The sequence below is a fragment of the Delphinapterus leucas genome, chromosome 12 (assembly GCF_059928025.1).
Source record: "Delphinapterus leucas isolate spDelLeu-1000000601 "Yukka" chromosome 12, BTC_Dleu_Yukka2, whole genome shotgun sequence".
NCBI lineage: Eukaryota > Metazoa > Chordata > Mammalia > Artiodactyla > Monodontidae > Delphinapterus > Delphinapterus leucas.
The window spans coordinates 48668142-48689209 of NC_143140.1; the positions used below are offsets into that span (position 1 = coordinate 48668142).

The 21068-nt window shown below is 37.6% G+C and overlaps 2 protein-coding genes across 9 annotated transcripts in view; one reads left to right on the top strand and one right to left on the bottom strand.

Moving 5' to 3' along the window:
* SLC60A2 (solute carrier family 60 member 2) overlaps nt 1-20810 on the top strand; it is a 59491-nt gene extending 38681 nt beyond the window's left edge. Inside the window, exon 4 of the mRNA XM_022554566.2 lies at nt 1-20810. This exon is cut by the window's left edge and continues 33416 nt beyond it. The gene's annotated coding sequence lies outside the window, so the exon portion shown is untranslated.
* The window catches only part of REV3L (REV3 like, DNA directed polymerase zeta catalytic subunit), a 187727-nt gene that overhangs the window by 2413 nt on the left and 164246 nt on the right, over nt 1-21068 (bottom strand). For 5 of the 8 annotated variants that reach the window (XM_089921939.1, XM_089921940.1, XM_089921942.1 and 2 more), the window contains 7 exons: nt 19677-19786; nt 13021-13135; nt 8851-8988; nt 6831-7021; nt 5907-6153; nt 3482-3691; nt 1509-1619 (listed from right to left, as the gene is read on the bottom strand). In XM_089921939.1, the coding sequence (XP_089778065.1) occupies nt 1509-1619; nt 3482-3691; nt 5907-6153; nt 6831-7021; nt 8851-8988; nt 13021-13135; nt 19677-19786 (1122 nt within the window). The other 3 variants (XM_089921941.1, XM_022554510.3, XM_089921944.1) reach the window with 2 other exon arrangements.

The window sequence follows — 21068 nt, forward strand, 5'->3', positions numbered from 1 at the left end:
AAGTCTGAAGTTATACATACAGTTTAAAAAATTGATAAAACATGAAAAACGTTAAAGGCTACTAGTGAGGGCCCCAAGGGTCAAGAAAATATATGCTGATTTTTTATGTGAATAGCGTATCCAAGTGATTAAAAAAAGGGATAGCAAATAGCAGCTACCATACTAATCTTTTACGAGAGAAATCAGATCTGCTCTACTTAATTCTCTGATCTGTATCTAACAGCTTCTGTTTTAGAGGTCTCACAGGGCAAAAGATTTTTGTTCTTTGCGCCAGTATCTTCCAGTCAATTGAAAGGCCCATTTTTCTGAGCACTCTGGTTACTGTACCAGTATTATGATACTGCCACAAGCAAACTACTGAGAGCCCTGTGCTTCAGCATGCTCTCTTGAAGAGTAAGTGTGCTGCTGTTCTACTTTGAAGACTTTCACTAATTAGATCTCTGCCAAGAGATTCAAACCTACTCCCAAATACGGAATGTCTGCACTGCAGCTCTATGTACTGCAGCTACGTTCAGGTGCCAGGACAAACTGATAAATATTTATGCACTTGCTGTGCTTGCCTGATAAATAAACCAGGATGGAATTACTTGCCTCACTAAATTTAACTCCATGTTTAGTTTCAAGATCCTTTACTGGTGATTTAAACCCCGAGCAGCTTACGTTTAAAACTTTAAACACCACAACCTGGAAACTTACATTTTAGCAAACGTAAAACAAAAATGCTTTAATATTTATTGATTCTTTTTGCTATCCTTTGGCTTACTTTCTTGTTTTTTAAAAAATTTTCAGTCAGATGCTTAAGTTCATTTTTTAATGTTTATTATTAAAAGTGTTTGAATTTTCTTTGAGATCTGCTATGGTTGTCTAGAATTTATATGTGTTGTTTGTTTAACAGGGAGTGTTAAAATTTCCAAGTAGAAGGATCATTTTGTTTTCTGAGTTTATAATTAACTTACTAGCTTTATAGAATTGTATTGATAAAATGCTTGTAATATTTCAACTTTCTGAAGTTTATTAAGGTTTTCTTTATAGACTAAAATATGTTCAATTTTTTAACATTCCATAAACACTTGAAAAGAAGGTGTAGTCTCTAATGTTGGATAAGGTCTATCTTAAAATGTTGTGTAGATCTTTAATAATTGTACTGATTTCTGATCACTTGACTGGTCTTGGGCTGAGAGGTGTATCAAATCTATTACTAATGTTTCTGACAATTTCTCATTTTATCTCCTGTAATTTCTGCTTTATGAAAATTCCTACAGATTATTTAGTGCACAGGAGACACACATTTTAATCCTCTTAGGAAAAAAACAATCCTAAAGTTAAAATATCTCTTTAAAGATGATGAACCATCCTTATTTTAAACAGCGTTACTTTTAAAACTGCATTTTTATAAGAAATAAGACCTAATATTGAAGGAAGGTTGTGGTTAAATTGATGGCACCAACTAGCATAGTGCATGTTGCTGGGGACAGAAGACAGTAAGGTCCAGGGAAGAGGCCACTCACAGCCTCTGACGTCAGTGGAGCTCTGGAGGTCCTGCCCATGTTTGCACCTTGTACTAGACGCCAACTAGGGAATTTTCTATGAGGGCTGGTTGCTGCCATTGGGGTAGTAACCTAAAAAAAACAGAAGCTGGGGTCACCCAGTGACTAGTGGTTGTACTAACCAGAACCACTAGTACAAAGTGGTACAAAAACTGGGACAGAGTGGCTGCAAATTGGTTGGCAATCACTCCAGTGACCTACTGCTGCTTTAACTGTGCATTCAGCAAGAAGCTGTTTCTTCATTTAATACATGTGTACGACCCACCATGGGCTGGACTCCGTGCTAGGCACAGCCAACTCAGCAAGGGAAAGGCAGGGCCTCTGCCCTCACTGGGCTCACTTTCTCTTCGGTGGGGAAGCTCAAGCTAGTGTTGAGAATGGACAGGATGGCGGGGGATCAGGATAGGAGGCTGTTGCAGGAGTCTGGGGAGAGATAATGGTGATTGGACTAGGATGGTAACAGAGAAAGTGAGCGTACTTAACTATTTAGGAGAGGGAAAAGCCACTTTATCATTTCAGTAAGCTAGGCTTCTGTGGTTGCATCAAAATAATCATACCTTGAGATCTTACTGTCCTTAATGAAATCTGTTTAATGCATTCTGGATGACTGGCTATACACTATACAACAAGAGTTTTCTGCCAGTGCAGAATAGCAGCTAGAATGGTGCAGAGGAAACAGTGTCTACTTTACCAGTCCTTAATCATCCTTCTATTCTAAGAGCCTAGTCTCTCGAGATGGTTTCTCTCCCTTTTCAACTGTGTGGCAGCTAGGTTGTCCTCCTAGGAGGTTGTGGATACTCTGACTTGGTTCAAAAGCCTTTTTACCTTGAGGGGCATGGTGTAGAACCTGGCCTTTACATAGGTGGTTGGATTACATTAGGCATATGAACAGACAAGCTGCCAGGAGTGGTCGTTTAGGAGAATTCACAATGATAGAGCTAGATAGGACCTAGGAAAGAGCATCAACCCACATTCTGAGAAAACTGGGGCCAGAGGACATGGCCAGTACTATGAAGTCCAGACTGGAATCCTGATGTTCTTACTATCAGCTTGATTCATTTTCCAATATATCACACTGCCTTTCAATTATTTGGTTGGTTTTAAAACACTCCAATAACCTAATATATTGGTCTTCTAAAGACAAAACAAACTCCACCTCAAAATTGTTATTCTCTCGCCTGAAAGCTAAAATTGTAACTTGAAACATGATGCTATAAGAAGATATAATCAGTCCTTTAAGAAATATACTACTTTAAAAAAATGTGCTATAATATTTTTTCCTTTAGATTTAATTTTCTAACATATTTCAAGAGATTTCTATTGTTTATTTCTGCTGGAATTCCACATTTGAAAAATTATCTCTGCATTTTATGTCTGTATCCCATCTCGGCTGCTTATTACCAGTGGAACATGGGGCAAATTACTTAATCCCTCTGTGTCAGTTTACTCATCTGTAAGAGGGCCTAGAACAGCCAGCCTCTGGCAGATAGGAAGATTAAATCATGTTAACTGTTAATTTTCTATCTTGACTCTCAGAATTGCAAACCTTCCAAGTTTACTAGCAATTCTCTAGGAAAACCAGATTTTTATGAGAATGTAAGTAGATATGGTAGACAAAGCAATTAGTACTTTTCTTTCTTTTTTAGAAATACTATTATAAAAGAAATTGGGTGGCTCGACATTGTAGTTCTATGGTTCTAATAAACATAATACACTATTCTATAAAAACAAAAACTAAATTATAAAACAAATTTAGCCATTTTTAATAGTTTAGTTCAATTATGATATTTTTAGGAAGTTTATTAACTTAGAATCCTTATTCCACTTTCACACCAGAGTTTCACACCTTACACTACACCTCCCTCAAGAGTTGACTACATTTCCCTGAAGAATCAGATTGCTTGGGATTCTGGGTCTTTTGAACAAGGTTGTACCTTTACAAGTTGCTCCTGCTGACGTTCCAACTCTCGAATTTCTTGGTTGAGGATGACTGCAACATGCTGAGGTTGGCTGCGACAGTTACTACAGATGCCGTGCTGAGTCAGGTCATCACACACAGGGCAGTGTAAGGTAGTAAAATATTGTGAGATAGTGCCTTTCCGCCCTTCAGGTTCACTTCGAGAGGAGCTGGTGGCTTTCTGGATCTATAAAAACAACAGTTCAGAAAAACATCAATTCAGAAATAAGTCTGAGCCAGCTTCATAGCAGAGTGGCTATTCTCATGCTAATTACAGGTTTACTAAGGCATTATTTCATTTGTTCAACAAATACTGAATAGCTACTATATGTCAGGCACTGGTCTAGACAATGGGGCTATAGAAAAGAACAAAGTCGTTCCTTTACACTTTAATATCATCAGATAATATTGTTTTGTTTTCGTTTTTTGGGAAAAAAAAAGTCTCAAGAGGCACAAACTTCCAGTTATAAAATAAGTAAGTCATTGGGATATAATATACAGAATAGGAAATATAGTCAATAATATTATAATAAATTTAAATGGTAACAGATAACTAGACTTTATCATGGTGATCATCTCATAATGTATATAAATGTCAAACCACTATGTCGTACACTTGAAACTAATACCAGATTGTATGTCAATTATACTTCAATAAAAAAGAAAAACAGTCTCCTGTCACTTTTTTTTTTTTTTTTTAATTTATTTATTTTTGGCTGCGTTGGGTCTTTGTTGCTGCGCACGGGCTTTCTCTAGTTGTGGTGAGCGGGGGCTACTCTTCGTTGCAGTGCGTGGGCTTCTTACTGCGGTGGCTTCTCTTGTTGTGGAGCACAGGCTCTAGGTGCTTAGGTTTCAGTAGTTCTGGTGCATGGGCTTGGTTGCTCCGCAGCGTGTGGGATCTTCCCGGACCTGGGATCAAACCCATGTCCCGTGCATTGGCAGGCGGATTCTCAACCACTGCGCCACCAGGGAAATCCCTGTCACTCAGTTTTCTGGTTGAGACATGTAGATGTATGAGATCATATGGGGCAGTGGAGATCACAGAGGACAGAGGAAGAAATCCAGGTTAAGAGTAGATACTGTTTAAGGCTGCGCAATTTGGGCCATGGCAGCAAGGTAAGTGGAAGGTTAAAAATAACTTGTTAGGCAGTAAGGTGCAAAATTCAAGCAAAAGTAAACCTGGAACATTTCAAATGAAATTAGATACATGTTACCTAATCATTCCTCATTTGAAGTAATACTGGTTTCAGAGATGTCTTCTGATACTCTTTTTCACACTGAAGTAACATCATCTTACAATCATACCCTTGGTGTACTCCCTTGCTGTCTTATAAGTCACTCTGCATAAAAGTTATTAGGTCAGCCTTTTATAAATGCCATTGTTTTAACATTCTTGCTGGTGATGAAATGAAAAATAGTAATAGCTTTGTGGCATAGAGCCAGGACACAGCATTACAGATGTTGGCCAGCACAGATTCTCTGAAGCACAGCTTCAACCTCAGTTTCCCAGCTTATTCTTTTCCTTGAGGCCTTAAGTGCTCACTGAGAAAGTAAAAATAATTTAATTATCAACTTTTATCAGTTTTCCTGCATACCCTCAGCCTTTCATAGTCTGAGCAAATGACAGCAGATCTAATTCTAAACATCAGATAACAACTGCTACTCTCCTAGAGTAATGTATCCCAGATTATTACAGAACCACAAATCGTTCCTTCAGGCTTCTAATGGGTAAACTAAGAAAAAAAGAGTTCAAGCAAAACTCCCTTTGGTAAGATTCCACATTACATGTTTTACTTTAGTAAAGTGCTATTTTAACATTATTTCCTTAGTCTGGTTTCTGCAGGACTATGTCTAGCTACTACATCCTATACATTTCTTAAACACCCATTTTGAAGGGATTTTCTGCTCTCCTTTGTTCAATTTTTTTTTTTTGCAGTATGCAGGCCTCTCACTGTTGTGGCCTCTCCTGTTGCGGAGCACAGGCTCCGGGCACGCAGGCTGAGCGGCCATAGCTCACGGGCCCAGCCGCTCCGCAGCATGTGGGATCTTCCCGGACTGGGGCACAAACCCACATCCCCTGCATCGGCAGGTGGACTCTCAACCACTGCGCCACCAGGGAAGCCCCTCCTTTGTTTAATTTTTATTAGCTGCTTTGAGTTATAGTTAAGTGTTTACCATTGATGTAGTTTTGGATTTAATCTTCTATAATTTGGCCAATCTGACAAGCTGGGGAGGTGTTTGTAGAAAACTAAACCAGAAAAATGTAGCACCTTTGTTGGTATAGGATAATAAAGCATTTGCTTTGCTCTGATAGCATGTAAATAAAATCTTTAGTTCTACTGAAAATTGTAAGTGAATTCTCTCTTTAGAGTCATAGCACAGGTACTATTTAGTAGGCTTACCCTTGGTAATTCATGATACCAGTTGAAGACATCAATACCAATAAGTGAGAAGATTCTTGCCAGGGGTGGAAGGATTTGCTTGGTGATATAGTAAGTGGCATTCAGTCTCAGAGTCGGGTCCTGCAGGACTTCCACTGGGCGCCTTACCAGCTGGATAAGTGGTACTCCAGGGGTCCCATAAATGATGACATATGGCACTCGTTCCCCAACTCGAGGCTCAGAGCGCCGATCATAAGTAAGCATTTTCCTATTTAAATCCAAATAAAATAGTCACTCAAAGACTGTCATGGAAGGCATCTTTCCAGAAAATTAAATGAGAATTAAACAATAATGAAACCATGAGAAATCAACAAGGGGAACCTTCAAGTAACTTTTTTGACAACTGTATACACTTCACTTAGTTGGCACCAAGTGGATATGCTGTGAGAGTTTAATAAAACTTACTTTGTAAATCACTGTTACATGGAGAACAATATGAATTGGCAGATATCAACTACCTTAAATTGTTTTCTATCCCCTAAGAATTAACTATTGTAAATCTAATAATGGAAGATAAAATTTAGCTGATTAGATGATCTGATTGTAGAATGATACCATCTCAGTGCTTTGGTAAATGAAAATTAAGGACCACCTAGTGATTCTGATATGGGAAAAACAATCAATTCCAGCTCTGTATCAGATTACAATTTCACTAAATTTAGTTTCTGCAGGGAAGACCAGAGAGGAGCTCTTTCTTCTTCTTTAGAACTTGCAACGTATGGGGGTCACCCACTCACTTTAGTAAGGCTTCACATGGGCAGGGGAATAGACAATTGTGTATCTGTGCCTGCAGACTGGGTGTCTTTTAATCTACTCCAAACCATTCCAAATCCCAGGACTACACTTACTAGGTATTGGGGGTTGTGCTGTTGTGCACATCATTACCTTGTAAGTTCCAGGGCTGGCACACACGCGCCAGGTTTGTAAGAGGCACTTCCTCTGTATTCCTTTGCAAAGATAAAATCTTGTATGCTGGCCTTTCCTTCCAGAAGCTTCATACATTGTCGTTGAACATACTGTTTAATTAAACTTATATCTCTTGTTTCAAATAGCAGCTTCAGAGAACGCTCAAGTATCTTTAAAAAAAAATGGATATGCTCATAAGGATAAAATATCCCCCAATATATTTCATCATTGCTGTTATACTTCCAATTACGTTAATTACTGAAACTTGCTGATCTGTCTGAACAATCTGCTATTTACAATGACTAGATAATAAAAATTATTGAAACTGGAAAATATTTTGGAGACTTTATTTAACTTGTGATTTCTAAAAATAGAGTATTATGTAGTTTGAGGAAAATCATATCGGGATGACATGCAGATGAAACATTTGCTGTGTGTGATGAGCAACACGAAACATTTAAGTTGTCTTAAATAGCCAAGAACACTCCAGGCACAAAAAGCCAGACATCATTTCATGTATTAACTCTATTATAGAAAGGGCTGGATTCAGGTGGACAGAGAGAAGTTTAAACATAACCAAGCAGTGAAATAAAGTTAAACATCACCAAGCAGTGAAATAAAGTCAGTCTTTTTGCCTTTTTATAGTGTCAGTAAATATATACTAACTGTGATAGAATTTTCTGTGCTGGAGTATTTCTACTAGAAAATGACTGACATGCAGTAGATTTATGCAGTGGAATGAATTTAAATTAGTTCCAGGTGAAAGCTCTGTATCTTATTCTGAGTACTGGAATCCATACATATTTATAGAAGAAGTTGCTAACTTAGCCAAGGCACCATTCTTCCCTCAGAGGAAGAATGCACTGGATATCATTTCCAGAAACTAGTATTAAAAAAAAAAAAATCTCAAATTTACATAATATTATATGTGACATAATAGGTTGCTATCAATCTATTATGCTTTTAATGCTCTCGTAAAAGTCAGTGTATAGAGTGCTATTCCATTTATACCATTTATTTTTGGTTTGTTATAGAAGGAATCTGGGCCTGAATAAAGAAAAAATAAATATGAGATACTATGGTTGAGAAATTTAGGTAATTTATATTACCACTGTTCAGAAATCTCCCTAACTTGTATTTGGTAACCCAAGTAAACAGAATTTCAGTTAATCTAGGATGGATTACATTACTTATGAAATTTCTCTGTTCAGTTTCCCTTCTTTATCCTGCTCCATAGCTTTTGGGTGTTGCCATATATCATCTCTAGGTGATTAGGCAGGAAATTTTTATCAAGTTCAAGTGTTGTTTTTTAGCAATTGTGATAAAAGGTAAGGTGTGGGAGAAGTCAGAAACTAAGGCCTTAAATAAGTTGTTTTCATTAGAAATGAAGTTCTCAAAAAATCATACAGTTCCTCTTATAGTTATACATAGTCATATAGGCTATATAGTTCCTCCACCTAGATATGTGCTTAAGGATTTGTACCGGATTCTTTAGCCACTTAATTTCTTTTTTAAAATTATTATTATTATTATTTGGCTGCATTGGGTCTTCGTTGCTGCGCGTGGGCTTTTCTCTAGTTGCAGCGAACGGGGGCTACTCTTCGTTGTGTGCGAGCTTCTCATTGCAGTGGCTTCTCTTGTTGCGGAGCATGGGCTCTAGGTGCATGGGCTAAAGCAGTTGCAGCACGCAGGCTTGGGAGTTGCGGCATGCGGGGTCCTAGAGCATGCAGGCTCAGTAGTTGTGGCACATGGGCTCTAGGGAGCATGGGCTTCAGTCGTTGTGGCATGTGGGCTCAGTAGTTGTGGCTCTCAGGCTCTAGAACGCAGGCTCAGTAGTTGTGGCGCATGGGCTTAGTTGCTCCGCGGCATGTGGGATCTTCCCAGACCAGGGATCGAATCGTGTCCCCTGCATTGGCAGGCGGATTCTTAACCACTGTGCCAGCAGGGAAGTCCTAGCCACTTATTTCTTAAAGATGACAACAAGATAGATAAAACTTACCTTAGAAACAGCAGGGCAGGAATCTCTTCTGACTGTTTCTATTCCTTTTGCATCAAATACTGGGTCCTTTTGATCCAATGTTTCATACATGTAACCCACATACCTCTTTTTTGTTTGTAAGACACAGGGCAAATATACCTGTGATGAAATTAATAAAATATCTATCAATAACCATTTTTTTCCAACCATGAATATCTTATTTTTATATGCCTTTTTCTCTCTTTAACCAGATGTCAATTATAAAAAATTCTAAATGTGGCTTAGGGCCCAACGAATACAAAATGAGACAACACTTGCAGGTAAAAACACACAAAGTGAGTTGTTCTACTTCCTCACCACACACCCACTCCTTTACTTGCACTATCAATTTTGCTCCTTCCTCAGCTGATACTGCTCTCTCAAAGTCTTCAATCATATCTTTTTAAACAATTTAAAAAATGACTTTAAGTAACACCTACTTATGGTACAAATTAAAAAGTTATAAGAGAATATACAATGAAAAGTCTACCTTCCCCTCCACAGAGGCATCCTGTTATTGATTTCCTGTATATTCTTCCAGAAATATTCTATCTAAGTACATGTACTTATATACATAAGGGTAGCTTACCTTCCACATCACTCTGTACTTTGCTTATTTCATTTAATAACTTATCTTGGAGAGCATTCCATCCTGTACAAGAAAGCTCATTTTGTTTTGTAGCTACATAGCAGTCCACTTTATGAGGCTATTATAATTTTTGTAACCAGTTACCTACTATGGGTTATTTAGGATGTTTCCAATCTTTTGGAGTTACAAATAGTGTTCCAGTGAACAACCGTGCATGGATAAATCTGCAGGATAAATACCTTGAATTGGAATTCCTGGATGAATGGGTGTGTGTCCCCACCCCTTTTCCACATTGGTCCTTTCCTCTGCCCCAAAGCTATATCAGTAATCACACTAAACGTAAGTGGTGTAAAAAGTGTAAAAATGGTGTAGAAAGTGTAAAAATTGGTGTAAAAAATGTAACTTGTAAAAGGAGAAATGATCAGATTAGATCCCATCAAAAAGATACAACAATATGCTTTCTACTAGAAATCCACTTTAAATATAAGGACATAGAAAGTTTATAAAAAAGATACACTTGTTAAATACTAATCAAAACAAAGCTGTTGTGGCTATATTAATATCAGAAAAAGTAGATTTCCACATAAGGAATATTATCAAAGATAAAAGTATCAATTTGTCAAGAAGATACATAACCATAAATGTATATGCACCTAATAAGAAAACTTCAAAATGCATGAAATAGAAACTGGCAGAACTAAAAGGAGGAAACAGGCAAATCTATGATTATACTTGGAGACTTTAGCACCTCTCTTCTAGAAATTGACAGAGAATCAGTAAGATTGTTGTTGGCTTCAACAACACTATCAGTTAACCTAAGTGACATTATAGAACATTCCACCCAATAACCAGAATACACAGGGATTTTCAAGGTCATATGGGAACATTCACTAAGAGACCATATGCTAGACCAAACAACGAACTGTAACAAGCTTAAAAGCATTGAAATTATATAGACTATGTTCTTTGACCACAATGGAATTAAAATTAATAACAAAAAGATGTCTGGAATATCCTTAAAAACTTGGAACTTAACACACTTCTAAATAACCTACAGGTCATTATCACTGAAGTAAATGAATAATAATAAAAGCACAAGATATCAAAATTTGAAACTAAAGTAGTGTTTTGAGAGAAATTTGTTATTGTTAAACGCTTATATTAAAATTTTTTGTTTAAAATCAATGATTCAAGTTTCTAAATTAAGACAGGAAAAGAGAAGCAAACTAAACCCTAAGTTAAGTGTAAGGAAGGAGATAATAAAGAGTGGAAATTAATGATACAGTTCTTCAGAAAGTTCTGTAAATGGATAAACCACTAGCTAGAATGATCAAGGGGGAAAAAAATGGAAAAACAAATTATCAAAAGTGAAAGGGATGTTACTAAAGATTTTACAGATATCAAAATCACAATAAGGAAGTATAAATAGTTCATGCCAATAAATTTGACAACTTAGGAGAAATGGACAAACTCCTTGACAATCACAAGTCTTAAAACTGACATGAGAAGAAAACCTGAATAATATATATTAAAGATATTTAATTTGTAATTGAAAATCCTTTCCCCGCCATAAAATTTCAGGACTAGATTGCTTCACTGATGAATTTTATCAATCATTTAAGAAAAAATTTTACACACTTTTTCTTTCAGAAAGTAGAACAGGAAACACTTCCAACTCATTTTATGAGGTCAGATTTTTTTTCCTGTCCCCAAACCAGACAAAGACAATACAAGAAAAAAACCAAAAAAACTACAGACTGATATTCATGAACATATGCATCACGATTCTTAACAAATGTCTGTTTTCTTTGAGAAGTTTTGCAGTTTTTGCTTTTATGTTTAGGCCTGTGATCTATCTCAGGTAAATTTTCACGTCTGGTGTTACATGCTCTTCACTTTGCCAGATAGGTTGAGTGTCCACAGCATCACACACATACTTCTAGAATAGCGCTCATCATCGCTCTGTTTTCTAATTTTTCTTCCCTCTCTCCCTGCAATTAGAATGCTCACTCTTCAGGGCAGATACAGTATCCAAGTCCTCTCTGATCGCTTCTAGCACAATTCTTGCTTCAGGGTAGGTGCATGATAAACGTTTGGGAGTCATGTTTGATTCTCTTCTCCCTTTTTTATCTTTTCCACACCTGCTCTCCTAAATCAACCACTTTTAACTCCTGCCCATCCTTCTTTCCATTTTATCTTGAATTGTTTATTTTCGCTAGTTTATCTCACTACTTCAGGATATAGAGGTTGCAAAAGGCATCCTGTCTTGAGATTCTCCTCTTTCCAATCCATCTCCACACCACTGTGAGGCCAGTCCTCCCCAAAAAGGTCTGTCATGCTTTTGTTTGATAAACTTTCCTGTTTAAGTTTAAACACTTCAGCTTGGCATTCAAGACACTCTATAATCTGGTCTTAACTTTATTTTTCCAGACTTCTCTCCTGCTACTCTGTATTACCATGTTGTGCGTTTCCTACTCCATATCCTTCTATATACCGCTTTCTTCTGTGCAGAATGACTGCAGCACCGTGGCTGCCTATTGAAATTCTAACCATTTTCTGAGACAGAATGCAATGTATACCTCCTACATGGAGTCTCCCCATCCAGCCTAGGAGGACACAATACCTTTTCTTTGCACTCTTACAGTGCTTAGGGAGACTGCTTCCTAAATTTACAATGAAAGATCATTTACATACATTTCTAATCCTTCCTTTTAGATTATTGGCTCTTAGAGGGCAGGACTGTGTCTCATGCTTCTTTGCATTCCACACCTCTCCTAGCTCAGTACGTTTTATACAGAAAGAACTAAATGCATATTTCATATCCAAAGTAAAGTGAAAATAGTCGAAAGTCCTGTGGCAGACTGCATTCTCCAAAGAAATAATATCTTCTATCCCACATAGCCTTCTCACAATGTGACTCTGACATTTTTCCCATTAAGAGATGGGGACCTATGTTCCCTCTCAAATCTAGACAGGCTATGATGCTATATGATTTTAAGACTAGGTCATAAAAAGCAAAATGGCTTTCATCTGGTTCTCTTTGGGATGTTCATTCCTAGAACTCAGCTATCATGCTGTGAGGAAGAACAAGCAGTCCCAGGGAAAGGCCAAGTGTAGGTGTTCCAGCTCACAGCCCCACCTGGTGTCCCAAATGGCAGCCAGCATCAACCCCCAGACATGAGAGTGAGCAAGCTTCAGGTGATTTCAGTCCTTAGCTGTCAGCTAAGGACCTAAACGTTGTGGAGCAGAGACATGCCATCCCAGCTGCACCCTTCATGAATTCCTGACCCATAAAAATCTGTAAGCTCAATAAAATGGTGCTTGTTTTACACCATTAGGTTTGGGGTTACACAGCGATAGTTAACTGGAATAGTCTTTTCATTTCTTTATATAAGACATTACAAAAAAACTTGAGAAAATTATACAAAAATAAGGGAAAAATACTTTAACACTTTCACAGACCCATATACCATTACAAAATCTGAAAATGTATTGAAAAAGTCAGAAATCTACAGAAGGTATGTGAATTTTATATGTGGTTAGTAGTATTACATTTCTCTTACCTTTTCAAACTTCAATTTCACTGGTTTAGGATTGGTAGCAGTTACAGCTTCAGCAATTTCCTGACCAATCTTAAAAGACTGCTCCTTAGTGGCTCCTTTCAGTAGCACAAACATACTAAGAGGATTAAAAATAAAGTAGGGTAATGAGGAAGGCATTGTAACAAAAAAAAATCTCATCAATAGTAACTTTCCTGGATAATACTCTAAAACCAAGGAAAACCTTTTTCTCCCCCTTACTCTTCCTTATTAAGTTGCTCCCTACCTGAGTTTTCTTGTTTTGTCACACTTTCCTGTGTGCTCACGGTATATCTTGTTACAGATCTTTAAGACATCTAATGTTTCTAGTTTAGCTACACACAGAACAGCTGTCACAGCTGGCAAGAAGGTCTTGGGTCATTCCTATACATTTACAGCTTTCCATGACACACAATTATGTCAGTCACAAAATAAAAGATGATGACTATAAAGAAATGGAAAATTTACTTGTGATATGGGAGGGAATTTCCTTCCAGAACCACCCAACTTAGAAAAGAACACATGTATATTTTGTAAAATATGTTCATTGAAGAAGTTAGAAAACAAAAAGGCACAAAGAAAACAGCCATTTATAATCTCACCATTCAGAAAAAAGACACTAGAAGGCTTTTGTGTACATCTGTAAATCTTTTCTCATTTGGGATCACAGATCACACAGTTTGATAACTTTCTCCTTTCATTTAATGGTATATTGTGAACATTTTCCCATGTCACTTCTTTTACATTATTTTAACAGTTGTACTGTATTTCAATGTATGGATATAGTATAATTTAACCAAACCCCTACCACTGGAAATCTAAGTCATTAAATTTTTTTTCTAATATTTAATATATATAATAACTTGGCAAGCTATGTCCTTAGAATAAATTCCTAGAAGAGGAATTTCTAGATAAGTGGTATATACTAAAAATATTTTTTGAAAGATAATGTGAAACTGAAGTCCAGAAAGATATTTCTGACATACAATCCCACCATCAGTATATGCAGGTCAAGAGGGAAGGATTTCTAATACGGATAAAAAAAAAATCTAATATAAAAAATAACTGATAAAAGTACTGGGCATTTTTTCCTAATATAATCCAGCTAACTGTAATAGCACTTTACATTTCAGTATATACCACAATCTGAGACCAAAAGAAGTAATGGCGAATAAATATACTTAAGGAATAGAGATTATAAAGCTGATCTTCATTTATAACTTTAGTGGAAAGACATTAAATAGTAGAAATGAATACTATCTTGAAACATGGACTTTAAGATTCTTGGAACCACATAAACCAATCTTATTATTTCTTAAATGCTTTTATATTGGACTTTCAGTCTCATTTGGATGGTTTTTTTTGAAAAGCTCTTTGTCTGCCAATATTGCAGATAGTACTTGTGTTAGAGTTTGATCTGAAAAGCTTAAGGAGTATTTATTTAATATTACTTAAGGCCTTGAAAATAAAAATTTATCAATCTGAATTAATTTTAACATAACGCACAACAAATAGGCCTTAGATAGCTAATTATACTTTTAAGCTAGGCTATATTCTGAACCACCTAAAGCTTTTTATAATATTTTCTTTCTAGGCCCATCTGATGCTCATTATACCAGTATAGCCTTTAAAAAAAATAGATTACAAAATTTCCTTTTTTAAAGAATCAACTTCATTGAGATATAATTTGCATATAATAAAATGAATACATTCTAAGTGTACAGTTCCATAAATGTTGACAAACGTATAGGCTTGCTATGGGCTGAACTGTGCCCCTTAAATTCATACGCTGAAAACCTTAACCCCCATTGTGAATGTGACTGTATTTGGAGATAGGGCCTTTAAAGAAATGATTAAGTTAAAATGACGCTCTAATTTAGGTGGTTAGGGTGAGCCTAATCTGGTGTCTTTATAAGAGGAAATTACACAAAGAAACACCAAGAATGTACATGAACAGAAGAAAGATCATGTGAGGACAAAGTGAGGAGGTGGCTACCTGCAAGCCAAGGAGAGAGGCTTCAGGAGAAACCACAGCTACTGGCTAATGCCTTGATCTTGGACTTCAAACCTCCAGAACTGTGAGAAAATAAATTTGTGCTTAAGCCACCAAATCTGTGACAGCCCTAGAAAATTAATATATTTGTGTAACTACCACCGGAATCAAGATATAGGGACATTTTCATGACCCCATAAAGTTCCCTTGTACTCCTTTGCAATAATTCTCCACTCCACTCCCAGCAACACATGACCAGCTTTCAATTACTATAGATTAGTTTTGTCTTTCAAGAATTTTATATAATATACAGTACATACTTATGTCTGGCTTCTTTCACTCAGCATATTTTTGAGATACACCCATGTTGCTAAAGTAGCAGTAACTGGTTCCTTTTTATTGCTGAATAGTACTCCATTGTATGGATATGCTACATTTGTTCATCCATTCATCTGCTGATGAACATTTGGACTGTTTGCAGTTTGGGACTATCAAGAATAAAACTGCAATGAAGAGGTGCATCAAGTCTTTGTGTGGACCTAAGTTTTCATTTCTCTTAGGTAAATACCAAGGAGTAGGATTGTTGAGTCATGCTAAGGGGGTATGTTTAACTTTAGATGTAAATGCCAAACTTAAAAAACAAAGATTATTATGCTTAAAATGTTCAGATGCAATAATGAATTGAAGTCTTTCTACACACATTTCTATAAAGCTCTAGAACAGAGGAACTAAGCTATGGTAATAGAAATCAGGTAAGTGGTTGCCTGGGGGCAGGGGATGAAAGTGAGGGACTGACTGCAAAGGAGCATGGCAGAACTTTCTACAGCGATAGAAACTTTCTATATCTTGACTGGGGTGGCAGCTGATTACATGGGTCTATACATTTTGTATATTGAACTATGTACTTTTTTGTTAAAAATTATACCTTGATAAAGTAGATAAAAAATTAAAGGAACACATACTTTACATCTTAAAAGTTATTATAGGGTATATATTTGAGATTTTACCTAGTAGTGTTAGGGGTTTTACTTGAGTTCATCTGTGCTGTTTTGGCTAGTTTTAGTTGGAGCTAAGCTTCAGGAGAGCTGACCGGGATTAATGGAAATTTTGGGTCACTTAACAGAATGTAGGTGACCAGCCTACAAAGAGAAAGACTGTTTTATAAGTTTCTAGGGAATTCCCTCGTGGTCCAGTTGGTTAGGACTCCATGCTTTCACTGCCAAGGGAGTGGGTTCAGTCCCTGGTCCGGGAATTAAGATCCTGTAAGCTGTGTGGCACAGCCAAAAAAAAAAAAAAAGTTTCTATTTGTCTGTTACTGGTGCGTTTAATGTAGTTAATTAATGTTTATCTTTGGTTGATAGATCACATTTAAAGCAGTGATTTTCATTTCACATGGGGTGGGGAGTTAAGCGAGGATATTAGAATCACCTAGGAGGCTTTTCTCAATTATACGCAGATGAATTTCCCAAGAGATTTTTGTTCTAGTTCCCCACCGCCCTTCTGCTGCCCCGGCAGTATGTGTGTTGTCAAACGTCCTTCCCTACCCTGCCTAAGAATCACTACTACAGAGAGCTTCAATAACTGATGGGAGTAGGTCTATCCCACTAGGGTGGGATAAGTATTATTATTTTTTGGATAAATATTATCGATAACCACTATTATATAGAATTGTTTGAACCACTACAATATAAAGATATTCAGGGTGTTTACACTTATACCGTCTAAATGGACAATAATGCATAACTGCTCTAGAGAGAGAAACACCCTTCTAACAGAGTAATTTTGATGCTTTGTTAACCAATCTCCCTTAGCTAGACTCCAAGATTCATAAAGTCAGCAGTCCTGAAACTAGAGGGAGGCAATGGTCATTCTTCATCATGTATCAGATTTCCTTCATTCTGATGATAGCCTCAGGGAGGCTAAGTGACTTTTTTTTTTTTTTTTGCAGTACGCGGGCCTCCCACTGTTGCGGCCTCTCCTGTTGCGGAGCACAGGCTCCGGACACGCAGGCTCAGCGGCCATCGCTCACGGGCCCAGCCGCTCCGCAGCATGTGGGATTCTTCCGGACCGGGGCACGAACCCGTGTCCCCTGCATCGGCAGGCGGACTCTCAACCACTGCACCACCAGGGAAGCCCTAAGCGACTTTTTTGATGGCCATGCAATCAGCTAGGAGCACAGCTAGAAAGAGAATCCAGATCTCACTCTTGGTTAAGAACTCTTTCCCTCCACCAAGCATACATTTATTATCCCTAGGGCAGTGTTTCTCAGTATGTTATCATTATTGTCCTCCCCCCAAAAAAGTTGAAAGTAAATTTAACAAGAGAAAGTAATTACTAAGGATTAAAATGTTGTTGGGTAGGGTTGAGCTTTGTGGGGCCAAAACCCACTGTACTTCTTTGCTCCTCGAGGACCAACTTGTGCACTACTGGGCAGTATTATTACCATTGAGAATGCATGCCCTAGAGTGAACTGCCCTCATACAGTGTATTTCAGTAAACATTTGTTGAATGAATCAGATGGTGAATGGTAGTCAAAAGCTCTAATGATACTGCAGGGAATTCCCTGGCGGTCCAGTGGTTAGGACTCGGCGCTCTCACCGCCCAGGGCCCGGGTTCGATCCCTGGCCGGGGAACTAAAATCCCACAAGTCGGGCAGTGCAGCCAAAAGAAAAAGATACTGCAAATCTGCAAATACAATTTCTTTCTTTCTTTTTCTTCTTTTCTCTCTCTCTCTCTCCCTCCCTTTCTTTCTATCTATCTATCCATCTATCCCATGCTATCTATCTATCTATCCATCTATCCCGTGCTGTGTGGCACATGGGATCTTAGCTCCCCAACCAGGGATCGAACCTGTGCCCCCTGCATTGGGAGTGCAGAGTCTTAACCACCGGACTACCAGGGAAGTTCCTACACTTTTGATTAGAATAATAAAAACCTGTGATGTCTTATGTAGAGAGATACCAATTTATGGCTCCACTGCTAACTAGTTGGGCAATCTTAGACAAATTTCTTATTCCAGGGGAATCTGCTCTTAAGTAGCATCTGAGAATGTGCCCCCTAGGGTTTTCTCCCAACCCTTTTAGATCATGAAAACTCCTGACCTAAAAGTCCTCTTCCAGGGCTTCCCTGGTGGCGCAGTGGTTGAGAGTCCGCCTGCTGATGCAAGGGACACGGGTTCGTGCCCCAGTCCGGGAAGATCCCACATGCCGCAGAGCGGCTGGGCCCATGAGCCATGGCCGCTGAGCCTGCGCGTCCGGAGCCTGTGCTCCGCAACGGGAGAGGCCACAACAGTGAGAGGCCCGCATACCGCAAAAAAAAAAAAAAAAAAGTCCTCTTCCAGCTCTGACATTCTAGGTCTGTGTTTTTTGGTTTGTTTGAATGCCTAAAAATCTTACAGTCAGAATCATGCCAACTTCCGCTTCTGGGTGCGTGTTGTCAACTACTGATGTGTTTAAACCCTGAATTAAACTCAACAATTTAAAGTTTAACTTTCTCCTCTTCCCTAAATATTTTGTGAGGAGCTCTGCTAACAAGGTGAAAAACTATGTTCCAGTAATTTTTATTTTGCTAGACTATTCAGCAGAAGTGGTTTTACAGAGCAGTGAAATACCCAAAGTCAAAGTGAGGGGTGGCTTTTGACGGGGAACAGTAGAGACTATGGATAACTGGGGCCTGGATAACTTGAAACTATCCCCACCTGCTGATAATGAAACAGCTGCTATAGGAGGAAAGGTCTCATTCAGCATTAATATGATCATGCTGATTGTATATGCATTAAAAAACTGGAGAAGATTAAATGCTGTTTAAAGATTACCTAGAAGCTATTTTTAGTGATTAGAAGCATTATCTCTGCTTGCTCCACTGCACTGTAAAGTGATCAGAGCTCCTGAGGCAAGTGCTCTTAGAATGATCGCACTGTGACTCTAAGCCTTCAATATGAAAAAAATTTCAGACTCTAAGAAATTTGCATAATACCTATATTCTAGAAAAATTTTAATAAGTCGTATAAATAAGATGTTACATAAATAACTGGGCCCTGAAAAATATCAAAGCAAGCAAGCAGGCTGAGGTTATTCAGGATTCAAAGGCAATTCTATCCTTTGGATAGAATGGGCTTCAGGATGATGGGCTTCAGGAAGTCTGTGAGCCTCTGGAATCAAATGGAAAATGTATCTGGAATCTGCACTGTTTATAGAAGAAGGTCAACAGATTTTGGGGCCCAGTGAAAAGTTAACCACTCACATCTTTGGCAACTGTGGTTCAAAAACAGTTTGATTATTTTAAGATATATATTTAAATTCAGAGAGCTGCAGCTATCTGAGGGATTCTTCACATTAAAAGCTGTTTCTTTAAACAGATTAGACTCCTGTGTATGCAGTTTTTACAGATCCCTATCTACTTGGCTACCTGGAGGGATGCCTTGGGAATTTTCGCACTCTGTGGCTCAGGTCATATACATTTTCTGTCTCTTAAGATCATATCTGGTAAATCAGGACCTGTGTTAACTCCAATCACAAGATCATAAGGACTGAAAAGAACTTAGGTAGAACTCTATTTTTAGGAAGGATTACCCTTAAGCCATTTCAAACACTGAAATGAGTATCTGAGGAGATGCAAGAAGACAACTACAAAACAGAAAGTTCATTACCTGTCAGTATCACCATATACAACCCTAGCACCCCATTTCTTGGTATCATTCACCAGTTTAATAGCTCGTTCCAAGGTTTCTCTGGCTTTGTGAACAATACTATCACCAACCTGTTGGTACAAACACATTGAAAATAATTTCTTAATGTAGTTTAGTATAAGACAACAGACTTTAATATATAATACTTAACTTTAATTATTAAATATTTCTAAAAATGAAACAAGAAAAGAACATTAAAAAAAACAAAAATCACCAGTGCCATCATTCTTTCTACAAGTACTCAAGAAGAAAATGAGATGAATTAATAATTTAAAAGAAACCAATCAATATACAGACTTGCCTGTGAGTGTATCAGTGAGTACAATGGACTGCACTATATACATAGCTACATTTGATCCTAGAAGAAAAAGCCTTATTTATTCAAGGACTTTCTAAAATGCCTTTATAACCAACTAAGCAGGAAATTACACTATGTATGTGCATGTGTGTCTTTCAAAATTTTTCTGTTGGAGTGTTATGATCATTTCTTTCAGTATCAGTAAAGCTTATGCTGAACCTGTATCTCAGTGATCGGTTATACATATTTTTTAGATGACACTAAATAGTGATACAAGGAAAAATGCATAATTATATGATAGAAAATATATTACAAGGGTTCAATTTAAATCAAGTAGGCAGATATATGTCTAAGTTCTTTCATTGGTGATTGAGTTTTAACAGTGATCATGGCATAAGCTGACAAAACAAGAAGATGGTGGATCTTGACAAATATGAGAAGCAGGCCAATTATATTTCATAGTTAAAGAACTTGAGACTTGTATAGCACTGCTGCTTCATTTATCAAACTCATTAAAGCTAAGGGTTGGGGAAACTGCCATTCAGTATAAATGGAACATTACTTTTTAAAGTTTTAAAATAAGAATTATGGGGCTTCCCTGGTGGCGCAGTGGTTGAGAGTCCGCCTGTCGATGCAGGGGACACGGGTTCGTGCCCTGGTGCGGGAAGATCCCACATGCCACGGAGCGGCTCGGCCCATGAGCCATGGCTGCTGAGCCTGCGCGTCCGGGGCCTGTGCTCCGCAACGGGAGAGGCCACAACAGTGAGAGGCCGGCGTACCACAAAAAAAAAAAAGAATTACGCACTTTTTCTTTCGTGTTAAGACGCAAACAGTATTTATAATGATCTTTCCCCTTTTACTGTAAAGTTTGAATTATATGAACTAAATGCAGGATTGAATAATACTTATTTTAAAAGGCTGTTTAAAGTTGTTTACACAGGAAATATTAAGTGTATGAACAAAGGAATAAATAAAACACTGATAGCAGAAACTTAATTTGGGTTTTAAATTAAGATCATGAATCCTGTTGAGACCTTTAGTGCATTAGAAAACCT